At 36.6% G+C, this 15,722-nt stretch overlaps 2 protein-coding genes across 2 annotated transcripts in view; one reads left to right on the forward strand and one right to left on the reverse strand.

Moving 5' to 3' along the window:
* Window positions 1-89: 89 nt before the first annotated feature.
* LOC114365924 (facilitated trehalose transporter Tret1) lies at window positions 90-13,592 on the reverse strand. Its single transcript, XM_028322646.1, has 3 exons — window positions 13,536-13,592; window positions 8,697-8,832; window positions 90-1,905 (listed from the first exon to the last, which is right to left on the reverse strand). Exons 1-3 carry the CDS (start codon window positions 13,557-13,559, stop codon window positions 632-634), a joined length of 1,434 nt encoding a protein of 477 aa, XP_028178447.1. The 5' UTR covers window positions 13,560-13,592; the 3' UTR covers window positions 90-631.
* Window positions 6,600-15,722, forward strand: part of LOC114365922 (facilitated trehalose transporter Tret1-like) — a 56,409-nt gene continuing 47,286 nt past the window's right edge. The window contains exon 1 of the mRNA XM_028322642.1: window positions 6,600-6,874. The gene's annotated coding sequence lies outside the window, so the exon portion shown is untranslated. The remainder of the gene's footprint in view (window positions 6,875-15,722) is intronic.

The raw sequence follows: 15,722 nt of genomic DNA on the forward strand, positions 1-15,722 counted from the left end.
CCTATTCATTTATAACACAATTTATTTATAAACTATGATACAAATATAATACGGCTTTTATAAAATAATAGCCTACTTACTATCACTGACTTAACTTATAATAACTCTTAAATAATCCTTAGGAACTATGTTTCGATTTTACATAATACAGGATTTCAGATTTCAGAATAAGTTTCTGGGAATTCTGAAAACTCGACTGAAAGTCATACTCACAGATAAACCTACAAGTCCACGACTTCTATCACTTCTATCACCTTGTTTGAAGGTTATTCTGAAACAGTATAGGTACATGGGAGTTTAGTGTTTTCAGAGCAATGCAGAGATTCTGTAGAAATAAGCCATTCAACATAATTATCATACTTAAATGATTTTTCTCTAGTCGTCGAGTCGAGGTCAATACGTTTTTTGAGTGTGTAGGTAGGTAGGTTTGTAGTAGTGTGTATTCGCACTAAATATAGTACACAATGCACAGTTAGGAACATAATAAAGTGACAGCTAAACAACAAAGGCACACGTTGGTATTATGATGCAAACAAAAGTCCAACCAATCCGATTTATACGTAAAAATACTAACACTAATATTACCTATACTGGCCTTGTTTTCCAACATTACAATGAAAATCAGTCCTCATTAGCTCATCATTTTGAGCCTAACCTCCTCATCTTCAGGGTCAGTCTTTTCATCTCTATATTTGCCATAGTTCAAACAATCTTCGATCTCCTGCAGTGTCCTGTCTTTGGTCTCTGGCAGAATGAAGTACAGGCCTAACATGGCGACGCACATGGCTCCACCAAACACGGCGAAGGTTCCGTGGAACCCGACGCTGGCCAGCAAGTATGGCGTGACTTCTAGGAACACATACAAGCCTATAGACATACTAACCCCAGACGCGGCCACCCCCGCCCCTCTATGTGCTAACGGGAATATTTCTCCCAATATCACAAACGGTATTGGAGTACACCCCAGATTTGCTAATATAAAGTAGACCACCAGCATTGTCAACGGAATCCACGTGTGTTCCATTGGGATAACGGATCTGCCTACCAAATACTGGTACGTACAAACGCTGAACAGCATCAAGACAGCGGATATTCCTGTTGAGAAGAGAAGAGTCCTCCGCTTCATCATCTTGACCAGCACCGAAGAGGACATGGCACTAGCGGTCACGATCAAATCAATGCTTATGGTGTAGAGGAACGACTGCTGCTTGCTGCCATTGATTTCATTGATGATGGTCGAAGCGTACGCAGGGAACGTGTGCCTTCCACATGCCTCCAGAAGGATAGCACCCAAGAAAATAATGAATGCTGGTTTTAAAAAGTCTCTCCTTCCCAATTTGTGCATGAAATCTGAAAATTTCCCCTTGAAAGAATTATTTGTGGTTGTTAATCGCTCTTTTTGTGATTTTACGAGCTGGTAGTGCTCCTGTAGCTGGCTACTGCCTCTTAACCAAATGAATGCTTTTTCGCTTTCGTCGTATCTCTTTTTAGATGCTAACCACGCAGGACTCTCAGGCCACGTAGAGACGATGCATAAAGCCACAATATGAGGCACTAGTCCACAGAGGGCTACGGTTTTCCAATGGAAGAAATGGCCGAGAATGTGCATCGTAGTGTTGCCCAAACATACGGCAGCTGTCTTCAGATTTAGAAACATGCCTCTGTGTTCTGGGCTGGTGAATTCCCCGATTACAACTGCGCCTAAAGTGACGGTAGCTCCTGCTGTGATGCCTCCGAGGATTCTGCCTATCATGAGGGTTGTGATGTCCTTGGAGAAGTATATGATGATCCAGCCGGTGGTGCCGGGTAGGATGACTAGAGCATGAGCCAGTTTCCTGCCGTACCACTCCATGAGCACTGAGGAGATGAAGAAACCCAGCAAGCTGGATAGGCCCACCGAGGAAGCTGTAACAATACAAACAGAACGTTCTGTAATAAGTTTGTAACTGATAGCCAATGATATTANTGAGTCACGTTAAAGTGTACATATGAAAATAAATGAAACTAGATCTATTTTCATCGACAAAAAAGAGGTCAAAAAATTTTTGAGATTTTTTTTTAATTTTTTATAGAATTTTTTTTCTTCAAATTACTTATTGTAAAGAAAACGTAATAACTTTTAAACTAAACGGTATATCCTGATAAAATAAAAACAGTAATAATGCTACTTAACAGGCGATACTAAAAAAATACATAAAGTATACAAAAATGCCAACAAATAATAAAAAATGATACTTTTTGAAAAAAATCGGCTTTTAAATTCGTGTTTTTTTGGTTATTTGATAAATTCCTCCAAAAAATGCCCCTATAACAGGTGGTTTTTATTACTTTCTATTATTCTCTATCGTATTATCTTTGTAAAACCAAAAATCGCATGTCTCTAGCCCTATCACAACATTTGCTATGATCGTTTGAACAAAGGCCTGCCACAACATTTTTCTCCGCTACAGGTAGAGACAATTTTAATTTTAACTAAAATGCTTATTTTACTTCGAAATCTTTTGTTTTTATTTGAAATCTTACTTGTCTTTATCAAAATTACAAATCTAGAGCCATTTTCAGTTTCGTTGTTAACGAAGCTTTGAATGGCGCGCCCGGAGAGGCTTAGTTCAAACGATCATTGCAAACGTTGTGATAGGGATAGAGACATGCGATTTTTGGTTTTACGAAGGTAATACGATAGAAAATAATACAAAGTAATAAAAACTACCGGTTATAGGGGCATTTTTTGGAGAAATTTATCAAATAACCAAAAAAACACGAATTTAAAAGCAGATTTTTTTCAAAAGTATCATTTTTTATTATTTGTTGGCCTTTTTTGTGTTTTTTATGTATTTTTTTAATATTGCCTGTTATTACTGTTTTTATTTTATCAAGATATACCGCTTAGTTTAAAAGTTATTACGTTTTCTTTACAATAAGTAATAGGAAGAAAAAAAAATCTATAAAAAAATTTAAAAAAATCTCAAAAATATTTTGACCTCTTTTTTGTCGATAAAAATAGGTCTAGTTTCATCTATTTTCATATGTACACTTTAACGTGACTCACACTGTATAATATCATTGCTGATAGCCAATTGATTAACAAGTACTGCAAGTACACAGTTTTTTTAGTTGGCCGTTAAAGCAGAATAAATAACATTTATCTCTTCAAAAAAAAAAAAATTTCGCATACTGAAACGCCATTCAACGCTAAGCATTAGGGCCATTCTTATTCTTACGCATTTTTGTGTGAGATGTAAGAATAGCATATGTTTTTTAAGAAAATCAGTGCACTGTATATTAATTTACTTAGTAAAATACCTCTATTAACTAGGCCGAATATAATTTTTATCATAAAACTATTAGAAGAATATTTAAAAAAAATTACAAGTCCAAAATGTCACGGACCGTGTAGTGTGAGATTCCCGGATTTGGACATAAAATATTTTTTTCTGAATAGATGTTAAGTTATTTTGATAAATATTACAGTAATTATGCAAGATTAATATATGTTTTATAAGACTGTTAAAAATATATATCAATAATAATGACCATTTTTGATTTTGAACACCAAACATTGTGTGAGCAGTTTTTGTGTCACAACCAAGTGCGCCACTTTAAATATGCGTAACTCGGTAAAAAACTATCTTTGATATTGACATCCCTTGCTAAGTTTTTTTAGAACAGTAACATTATTATCTTATTAGATTTGCAAATGGCTGAACGTAGTGAGTGAGCCGCAAAAAATATTTCCTATTTATTTGAAAAAAGGGACAACCATATAACACGTCCATCCCGTGTACGGTTTTTAAAGGTAGGTATCAATGTCATGCTATTGTTTAAAATATAATTATGTACCTCATGCAGCATAGTTTCAGATAATTACACAAGATCTGCTAATTCACAGATAGTTTTTTGGATATATCGGACACGTTTCAAATTGTCACGGCCATGGTATTAAAAATGTGTCACCACCGCAAACTATTTAAGTACATGGTCGTGACATTAAAACGCGTGGTTGTGACATTCTATTTTTATTATTTTAATAGTTTTTGTTGTTCTGCTAAATTCTTTTGTGTATTGTGTAATTTTTAGGAGTAGCATTTTAGTAAGTGTAGGTACTGATTTTTCGCTAGTATGATTTTCTAGATGCCACGAAGGAAAAATGATTGCACTTTCTCATTTCTGCAGTAATATCAAATTTTACTGAGACAGCTCCCGGTAAAGGCCCTGCAGAGGTGGTCGGTTTTGTTCTGAAAGGAATTGCTATTAACCATATTTTTAGTGGTAAAGTGACTATGAAACATGTTTAAGTTGTCAAAATTAACTGTTATGCGAATCTTACAGAAATCTCATTTGATACTCAATTACTGTGTTTAAGATTTACTAATTTGTTAAGCATATCATATCGAAACCATGTAGGTGGCATATCGGAAGCATGATCAAATAGTGCCAATAATAAAGAGTCTATTTTTTTATTATCTAGTGGATATATTAACTACCTGATGGTACTTTTCATCTCAATTTTTATTAAATATTTAGATGTTCAGAAAAAAGTTCATATTACCAAATAACTAACTTTGTTGATGAAATGAATTTAGTGTATTTTATTGTTAATCAATTTAAACTATGATGATATAAATTTAACAACATAAATATAAATATTTACAGTAAAAATGTAAAACTGTCACATCCGTGTCATGCAGTGTCACAGCCGTGTTTACGTAGGCTATTTTGTTTCCTTTCCGAGGGCTTTAAGGTTGTCCATATACATCAAAAGTATGCTTTTGGTTTATACTTTCGACACACATCGCAAAAACTACAAAAAAAATCTTTAGTTTTTAAAAAAAAAATTGGCACAAATTTAAGAATGGCCATTACTCAAACAACTGTCAAATCGTCTTGAGCAGCCGTTAAATTTGAGAGTGCTTGCGCGGTATATCTTAAATCCTATTCTTATACATAAATCGACCCGAATAGTGGTAAATAATGTTTGTGTCAACGTTATCATTTCTTTCGAGCCTCGAGGAAATACCTAAATCTAATGGCAGGAACGCAATAAGGCTGAACGCTATTGAAAAATATTATTATTATGACATGCAATTCCGAGCGAGGTTCCGCGTCTCAAAAGAAACGGTGTTGTTTCTGGATTCATAATTTGGAAACTCTTTGAAATCCCTCACCAAACGCCATACAACCAGTGGACCAAATACTTTTATTATAACCCTACGGTTCTACGCAACGGGAAGTTATGAACGTGTACTAGGTGATATCTTCCACATCGAACAGCCAACTGTGCATCGTATACTTAGTGCACAAAGTAACAACCAAAATAGCTGCTATGAAATGGGTTTTTACCCACTACCCATCTCTAGTCCCACCGCACTAAATGGCAAACATTGCATATCACCTATGTCTGGGATGAAATATCAAACGCCGAGTAGGATATGAGTGACTTTAACCCACATGTGTGATGTGAAGATAGTATAAAGATAATAAGGTGCCGTACTTACCTATAATTATTTTCTATATTAATTATAGATTTTTTTATAATATTATATAGATACCTAGGCTAGGTGACAAGCAATGTTTGCCACTTAGTGCGGTGGGACCATGGTTAAAATAAATTACCCGTAGACCCACTGGCAAACACTGTTCAGAACGGTGGGACAACGGGTAAAAAAAATTACCCGTGGACCCACCAGGGGGACATGTTGGGGGGACCACGGGTAAAAGGCGGTTTCAGTATGCGAAAATTCATTTGAGTGGCGTTTGAGTGCAACTTAATTTGAGAGGTGCTTAAAAATTGAGAACTGCTCAGATATTGTTTTGAGTATGCGAAATGTAAGTTTAGGAGCTGCTTAACTATTTGAGAAGCCGTCAAATATTTAAATGGCGTTTCAGTATTCGGCCGTGAGACTGCTATTTTATAAAAACTTACCTATCTATTTACGTCTATTTGTAGAAGCATAGATTTACCTACTCGTAGTTGATTGCTCTTGATAAAACAATTTTATTACCTACTATGTCATCGTGCTCTCATTTACAGTTTTAGGTATAATTTAGAGAATATTTACGGTCTTTTAGGTGCTACCAGTCACGTTTACATAATGGAGAATAGTTAAGTACCTGCATATTTTGAACATTGCATCACATACAATGAGTGGACGTTGACTTATGGGGAGCAAATGTATGATTAGGTAAGTACTTACAACTTAACTCTGACATGCCATGTTCGATACATGGCATGTCAGGGGCCATGCCATGCCCATTGAAAAATATAAAAATATCCTATACGCTAACTATAAATATTGCCAACCAGAATATAGTCTATAGATGATGCTGGAAAAAGTAAGTACGAGTAGTATGTAGTTTGTTGTTTCTAAATGAACTTCAAAAAAGACTAAGATTTTTTTTAGCCCTTTGCTAAAAAAACTTTAGTTTCATCGAGTTTAAAATTTCTAACGAAGAAATGAACAAAATAATTCCAAGATAAAAATAAAGTTGTTCATAATGTGGGCAGTCGTATTTTTTTGTTTTCTAAACCACCCACATTTTTTCGTATATTCTCCCGCTGCCTTTCGCTGCATTCTACATTAGTCTACGAACTACCGTCGTTCACTCCGGACGTCGTCTCCGGAGTCACAGCTTCTTTCTGGAAAATTCTACCGTAGAAGTTTCCATAGGTACCGTGGATCGTATTTGCTCGTTCACCGCCATATTGTGTGTAAAGGTTTGTGCTTTGTAGTGAGTCTTGTGTGCGTGTGTATAATGTGTGATATCGATTTTTTCAAGGCTGATTTTTCAACAACTTCTTCCATTCTGAAGGCAGAAGAAGAAATGGGGAACAGCGGTTCAGGCAGTGTTTTGAAGTGCAGAACGGGTGACTCGGGTGAGTGTTTTTTTAATTATTTTATAGCAGGATAAAGCAGCTATTTCAACAACACGAACCGAGGTTATTTGATTTTTTAATCAGCCTGCCAATTTCATGTTATTTTTATATTTACCTACTTATATGGCATCCAACAATTCGCGTACACTGTTGTTATTGCTTTATTTACCTGTTACAAATCTGTTTGAAACTGCAGATAAACGGTGTCACGATTAGTTAATCACGATTTGTGTAATTGCCCGATAAATGCCAGTCTATTGTTCAATTGTACAAGTTAAGTAATTAATAAGGGTCGCACCTTTTTTGAAATTGTAATGTTTTAGTTGTCGTGGAAAAAATAGCGGTTTCCTCATAATTTTAGCAATGCTATTTGTCTTTTCAATTATTATTAGATAAACAAGTAGGCAGCCGTGTGGTGACGGCAGAGTAGAATACATTTGTCACCAACCCCTACTCTTCCCGCGGGTGTCGTAAGAGGCGACTTAGGGACTACACATCAAACAGAGAATGGGCGGCAGCGCTCTCTGAAAAACATCAATCTTTTAAACTGCGATCTCCAACCCGCCTGCCTAGCGTGGAGATTATGGCAAAACCCTCCACTATAGTGGAGGAGGCTCATAGTCCAGCAGTGGACTGTAAAGGGCTGTTGATGATGAAACAAGTAGGCAAGGCTGTAGATACACTATGGCCCTCATCATAAACCCTGTCTATCAAACTCATTTAGGTGTTTCTTCTTGAGCTTTGCAAGTTATAAGTAGGTAGGGAGGATTTCTATTCATTTTCATACGGACTTAACGGATAAACATAATCCTTTATGGTCGACATAGCCACTATAGGTTGAAATGGAGCGTGAAGACATGGTCTCCACCTGAAAACCCGTCATAAGTAAACTCCACCTTTTATTTATTCTGTAACATCATGTCCATTACAGACAGCCTAGCCTTCACAGTTTTTTGGCCTACGAGACTAAAACTCACCTATTTAGTTCGCTAAATAATGGGGTCAGGATCAGGTATCAAATCAAATATTTGCGAAAATGTGGGTAAAAAAATTAAGGTGACAACACTTGAACAAGTACCTAATAGCACATTTGAACCAGCTTTACCACCATATTCCACGTTATCTCCGTAGGTTCTCTTGTTCGTTTTAACAGTTTTTCCAAAAACGTATTTCCAATTTGATTATGATTGTGTTGTCTACTTTTTGTACACTGGGTGTCACGAATTGACTTTACCTACTATAAATATAAATTAACTACTTAGTGGCCGCCCGCGAATTCGTACGCGTGGATCCCGTTTTATCCCCTTAGGAGTTGAATTTTGAAAAATCCCTTAGTCTTAGTGAGCACCTACGTTCTAAAAGGAACCCCCATGCAAAATTTGAGACTCCTAGCACTTGTAGTTTATGAGATTTTGTGATAAGTGACTGAGTCAGTCAGTCAGTCACGGGACTATTCCCACCTCTCGTACCCACCACTGCAACTCCTGTGTAGCCAAGATCTACAGCTTGACCGCCACAAAAACTCAACCAATGAAGGTCAAGTTTGTCCGGGGGGAAAGTTAAACTGTCATTGGACCAGCAACGAAATTAATCAGAATAACATAGGAGGAGTTCGAAATTAAGGTTCGACTTCCCTCCACTGTAAAGCGAATGACAGGTGACAAAGGTCAGTCAGTCAGTCAGTGACCTTTCGCTTTTATAGATAGATACTAAGAGAAGATTAAGGGAAGAGCCTGGATGCGGAATTCATTGTGGAAAACCTTGGGGAAGGCCTTTGTCCAGCAGTGGACGTCATTTGGCTGAAACGGAGACAGATACTAACCCAGCCATGAGGCCATGCCCAGGTCGACCTTGATGCTGGAGCTGGGGTCCTTAAGACCTGGCAGAAGGCAGGACGGGAAGCTAAGCACCATGCCCTGCCCTAGCATGTTCAGGAGCACCCCGCTTACCGTCCATGCCTGAAATAAACAAATACAATTATTTATTACTCCAAATTGACTGGTTGTCCAAGGTAGGCAGCTGGGGAGACAAACGCCCGTATTCACAAACGATGCTTGCTTAAGTGAAGCAGCAATCGAACGCACAGCGTTGAATAGAGCTCTGTGTGTCACCCTGTGTGTCCACGCGCACTGTGAGACCTCATAGTAATGTTTGTGAATACTGGCGAAAGTCGCTAATAACGGTTATCGACACCAGTAAAGCTTCAACCACCAACGCGTGCAGATCGCCATCGTTAAGATGATAAGGATATTTATTTTATTTTATTTTATTATTTCTTGTACGCGAAAAAATACTTGTAATGATCGTATTTTCGTACTTGAAATAAGTATTATGCAGGTAGTTTATAAAATAGATTGTTCTACCTTCATTAACTAGAAAAATATTCAAGACTAGCGGCCGCCCGCGACTTCGTACGTGTGGATCCCGTTTTACCCCCTTCATCTACCTTACGCGGTTTAGATTTTTTCATACAAATGTTTTTTCCCGCTAACTGCCGTTCCCTTGAGAATTTTGCAATATCCTGTTCTAACTAAGCTTTAAGTTTACTAAGTGGCCGAGTCCCCCAGTAAAACTCAGTAAAACTCATTTATTTTTGTAAGTAGGCTTTAAAAAAGCACTTTTACACGTCCCAGTATTAACCCTACCACTGCTTCAGGACAATAAATGGGCCAGTGCTGAAAAGAAGCAGCGCAAGAAACTCAGACACTATTGTCAGCCTCTTTTTCAAAGGTTTACAGGTTTTCAAAATACATAGTTATAAATATTTATGCGAGCTAGGCAGTTACGCATCCCAAACATTTTTATCTTTTAAATAATCATCGACTTTATAGTAGCCCTTTTTCATTAAGGTACTTTTAATATGTGCTTTGAATTTATGAATGGGTAGTTCTACAACAGTTTGTGGTAATTTATTAAATAATTTAATACATTTCCCCATAAATGAATTCTTAATCTTATGCAGTCTGAAATTTGGAACGGCAAGTTTATTTTTGTTTCTTGTATTAAAGTTATGCAAATCGCTCTTTTTCGTGAATTGCTCTATATTTTTGCGAACATATAAAAGGTTTTCATAAATGAACTGTGAAGCTACTATCAGAATGTTAATTTCCTTAAAAAAATCTTTCAAGGAAAATCGGGGTCCAAGGTTATAAATGGCCCGCACTGCTCTCTTCTGCAGAACAAACACAGTTTCAATGTCCGCGGCTGAGCCCCACAACAATATGCCGTATGACATTATACTGTGAAAATAGCTAAAATATACTAGCCTTGCCGTTTCAATGTCAGTTAATTGCCTTATCTTTCTCACTGCAAAAGCAGTCGAACTGAGCCTTTTTGACAAAGTTTCAATATGAGGACCCCACTGAAGTTTAGCATCTAAAGTGATTCCCAAGAATGTTGTGGAATTTATGCTATTTAATGGTTCATTCTTCACCATTAATTGCGTGGAAACCTGCCTCACATTAGGTAAGCTAAATTTAATGCACTTAGTTTTATTTGCATTTAACAATAAGTTGTTAACAGTGAACCAATATAGAACCTGTCAGAGTGTATCATTAATATCGTCAAAATTTACTTTACCTCTATCAACTTTGAAAATGAGAGATGTGTCATCAGCAAATAACACAATATCACACAGATCTTTTACAAAGTAAGGAAGGTCATTAATATAAATTAGAAATAGCAAAGGTCCTAATATTGATCCCTGCGGCACACCCATAGTAAGAGGTGCTCCAGAAGACTCAGTTCCGTTAATACAAACTTTTTGTTTTCTGCCTGTGAGATACGAGTTCAACAGATCAAGTGACTTATTCGAAACACCATAATGTCGCAATTTGTTTAGTAAGGTTAATTTGTTTAAAAGTGTTCGACGCACCCGTGGTGGACGCCCCCGATTTAAATAAATTTAATATCATATTTTTTTCGGCTTTTGCACTAAGTACAGTCGACGAAAAAAGTTTCACAAGCGAATTATTATACTAAACTATGCATGTTTGACGCTATTTATACAATCTGGGAGCAAAATTTTAACCCCAAACCAGCAGTAGTAAGAAACAAAAAACTTTTGTAGGAATTATTTTCATTTTATTAGATTCATTTTTGTGTTTAATTCTACTGGCCTAATATATGTATATTTATTCGTTTATAAACATTTTTGTGCCTGACAGTACATTTGATTAAAAATTGCTTCAAATCGAATTTAACTGACCGGGGGTGTCGACCACGGGTGCGTCGTACACTGGGGGACTCGGCCACGGACCCTTTTGCAATATCCTGTTGTAACTAAGCTTTAAGTTTACTAAGATACCTGCATGCCTTTCAAGCGTCCTAACCTGCCCAGGAGTATGAAGAATAATTGTGCCAAGTTTCGTTAAAATCCGTCGAGTAGTTTTTGTTTCTATAAGGAACATACAGACAGACAGACAGACAAAAATTTTACTGATTGCATTTTTGGCATCAGTATCGATCACTAATCACCCCCTAATAGTTATTTTGAAAATATATTTCATGTACAGAATTGACCTCTCTACAGATTTATTATAAGTATAGATAGATAGATAACCCAGAATAACATAGGCTATATTTTATGACGCTCTGTGATAAAATAAATTTTACGTGGGTGAAGCCGCGAGCAAAAGCTGTAGTTTCTTAGTAATATAATTGTAACAATATTTACTGTCATTGTATACCTAATTATGGAAATCGTGAAAAAAAGAAGTGAAATCATTCTTTTTTCTGTGGAAAACTGTATTTTGATGCAAATAAGGTGCCGTTTTATTAGATTGACGTCACTAATTTTAGGTGATATGTAGATGAGTATGTCTCGCTAGGTCTAATACTTACTCAACCCAGACACAAATGTTATTGTTATGACTGCTATATCTACTTACTTAAAACCTCACCAACGTTGTAATTAAGTAGGTATTAGAATAAATTTATTATAGATACTAGCGGCCGCCCGCGACTTCGTACGCGTGGATCCCGTTTTACCCCCTTCATCTATCTTACGCGGTTTAGATTTTTTCATACAAATGTTTTTTCCCGCTAACTCCCGTTCCCGTGGGAATTTCGCAATATCCTGTTGTAACTAAGCTTTAAGTTTACTAAGGTACCTGCATGCCTTTCAAGCGTCTAACTTAAGCGGTTTAGATTTTTAATACAAAAGTATTTTCCCGGGAATTCCCGTTGCCTTGGGAATTTCGGGAATTCCTTTCTTAGTGCACCTCTACGGTACCTAAGCTACGTCCCTTCCAAATTTCAAGTGCCTACGTTTAGCCGTTTAGGCTGTGCATTGATATGTCAGTGAGTCAGTCATACAAATGTTTTTTCCCGCTAACTCCCGTTTCCGTGGGAATTTTGCAATATCCTGTTGTAACTAAGCTTTAAGTTTACTATAAGGTACCTGCATGCCAAATTTTAAGCGTCTATCTTACGCGGTTTAGATATTTTCATACAAATGTTTTTTCCCGCTCCCGTTCCCGTGGGAATTTTGCAATATCCTGTTGTAACTAAACTTTAAGTTTACTAAGGTACCTGCATGCCAAATTTCAAGCGTAATACGGCGATACTTAACATAAAAAAGTTATTTTGTACCTACTTTAGAAGGCTCTACATATTTTGTTAATTTACTAGCGGCCGCCCGCGACTTCGTACGCGTGGATCCCGTTTTACCACCTTCATCTATCTTACGCGGTTTAGATTTTTTCATGCAAATGTTTTTTCCCGCTAACTCCCGTTCCCGTGAGAATTTTGCAATATCCTGTTGTAACTAAGCTTTAAGTTTACTAAGGTACCTACGTGTCAAATTACAAGCGTCTAACTTAAGCGGTTTAGATTTTTCATACGAAATGATTTACACCCCCTGATAGTTATTTTGAAAATATATTTCATGTACAGAATTGACCTCTCTACAGATTTATTATAAGTATAGATAACATTGGCTAGCTCAACAAGGATTATTGTCATTATTTAAACTATTATAACGGTTTTAACGATGTCTGCTTTGCAGTGTTTATTAAAAAAAAATGTTTTTATTGCATTCACTCCTCAGTATTTATTTAAGAAGGCCAGCCTGTTGACAATATTGTTGTACCTAGCTAGCATATTGTTAACTACGAGTGAAGGTTCGATAATATTTATTGGTCGTGCTTTTACTCTTTTATTTAAGCTCACACATTTTTTTAAATTTAATTTTACAAATGTTTAGTTCTTCATATTATTTTAAAGGGTAAGAGATAGGACATCCCAAGGAAATTAGTTATAGTTGTTTTTCGATCGACAACGCTGAACGAAAATTGCATAAAATTGGAGTGTGTACAAACTCAAATATTTTTTCTCAGTAGAGAGGCTTTTAAGCCCCCAGCTTTTTAAATCTAGTGTTTTGAGACAAATAAATACTTTCTATTCTATTTTCTGCTTCAGTGCGAATTTTGTTTAATATAAAATGAAAAAATCCAACCATAAATTGCCAACCCTTAAAAGGGCCAAACTAAAAAATCTTCACAATTTCAGCACATTTTTCCACTCTTTTTCACAACATTTCACACCAGTAACTTCACAAACCAAAAAAAAACAACAACAATTAGTTTCTCGACTGCATTACTTAGCGATGCGTTAAGAAGGCATGTTGATTTTTTTTAAGGCAAAACAAATAAAAAACTACCTGTTTAACAAAAGGAGCGACCATTATCAAAGTTCGCAGCGATCTGCGCCCACTCGCGGATCGGTGTTGTGACAGAAATTATCATTATCATTAAATAAGCCAATAAACTGTAAAGTGTTTTTAATTGTCGTAAGATTTGTTTTTCCCGGAAGGCGCAGTTGGAATTGAACCTTTTTAAATTGCTGCGTTTTTATCGACTCAATATAGCGGAGAGGTGAATTTAAAGTATTCACTGAGTCCCAAGGTTTGAGTCTTGGTCAGGTCAATTGAAAACTTTATTTCTTACTAGCTTTCCGCCTGCGACTTCGCCCGCGTGGAATTTTGTCTGTCACAGAAAAACAATATCGCGCGCGTGTTTGCTCACCGTTTAGACCTACCCTGGACTACGACAAACATTTTAAAACCAAAATCAGCTCAATCGGCCCAGCCGTTCTCGAGTTTTAATCAGACTAACGAACATCAATTCATTTTTATTTATATAGATAGAAGATAGATCATAACCTGTGTTATAGGACTGATGGGACAAGTTCGATACTGTCAGACATTTGGTAGGTACTTATAAAACGTAATATAGAGCCTTTTATTCAAGTAGAGACGTGCCTTCTTCGTGCCGTACAAAATATTTTATCTTTTATTCGAAAAGTATTGCCGTATTAGGTACATACTATATTAATAAGTACTCGTACTTACCTGTCCTTAATAATAAACTTAGACGTGGGTGGACCACGAATTTGAAAGGACATTTAAATACAAATAAAAACTTCGCGTCACTTGAAACTGGTGTTCATGACTTCGTGCATGTTCACTTAATTAATACAATTTATATTTACATAGTAACACCTACGATAGACTCGTCACAGAAATTAAAATTATCAATTTTTGCCCGGCCGGGAATCGAACTGGGGACCTCTCGCTCGGCATAGTAGTCCGTTTCGAACCTCTACCACCAAAGGGCCGACATATTATGGCCGTTATAACGGCTATAATGATTTTAATGAATAAAATGTATTCTTGATTTTTTTTGGACAGGAGTCCCGTTAACCCCTCGTGGTAATCTTGGAGTCTTGGTCTTCCAGTGACTTGGCCCACTTTTAGTTGGCCCACGGGCCAAGTCGCTTACGAGTGCTTAGTAGTGACTGAGTTTCTTGCGCTGCTTCTTCTCAGCACTGGCCCATTTATTGACCCGAAGCAGTGGTAGGGTTAATACTGGGACGTGTAAAAGTGTTTTTTAATCGCCTATTTGCAAAAATAAATGAGTTTTTTATGAGTGGGTTCACTACAATAGTCTAGTGGCAATGGGGATCGAACCCGCGTTCCTCGAATCTGACTCGACACACTGACAAAATTTAACGGGCTACGTCGTATAAATATTACTAGCTTTCCGCCCGCGGCTTCGCCCGCGTGGAATTTTGTCTGTCACAGAAAAACTTTATCACGCGCGTCCCTGTTTCAAAAACCGGGATAAAAACTATCCTATGTCCTTTGCCGGGACTTAAATTATCCCTATGCCAAATTTCATCAAAATCGGTTCAGTGGTTTAGGCGTGAAAGCGAGACAGACAGAGTTACTTTCGCATTTATAATATTAGTATAGAAGTATAAATTGTTGATATGATTCTGAATCATTTATCATAATCATTATTCACATCTCCTTTTCTTGATTGACCTGAACAACAATCGAACCTTGTAGGTACTTAGGTACCAAACACCACGCCACTTCTCCCGCTCTATGGAGCTGTTCGTATCATATCAGAATGTAAAAACTAATATTTACACGGAAAATAATACTGTTATTGTTACTAATAACTTGATAAAGATATATTTATCTTACTAACTAAGATATTTGTTGCGACAATGATTATCTGGATAATATTTTAAAAGGATTTTCTAATCTTTCAGATGTGTGCAAAGATGTAGGTGATAAATAATTTTGTGTAACTCTCATACATATTTTTTAGAAAATGTGTAAGGCTGGGTTGCACAATCTTACTTTAACTGTGACAAACGTCGAAAGTCTGTCAAACATACAAAAATTACCGGTTAGGGTCAAACCCAGCCAAAATCACAACCTATATTTTTCTTTCCAAATTAACAAATCTTGAAATCCTAGAAATACTTAGTCCTAGAATGGAATCCCGCAGAAAACAGTTTTTCGGAAAATACTATAGGGTAATAAATGTGGAGTAAC

This window comes from Ostrinia furnacalis, unplaced genomic scaffold (assembly GCF_004193835.3).
Source record: "Ostrinia furnacalis isolate ACB-3 unplaced genomic scaffold, ASM419383v2 OfSCF7680, whole genome shotgun sequence".
NCBI classification, from domain to species: domain Eukaryota; kingdom Metazoa; phylum Arthropoda; class Insecta; order Lepidoptera; family Crambidae; genus Ostrinia; species Ostrinia furnacalis.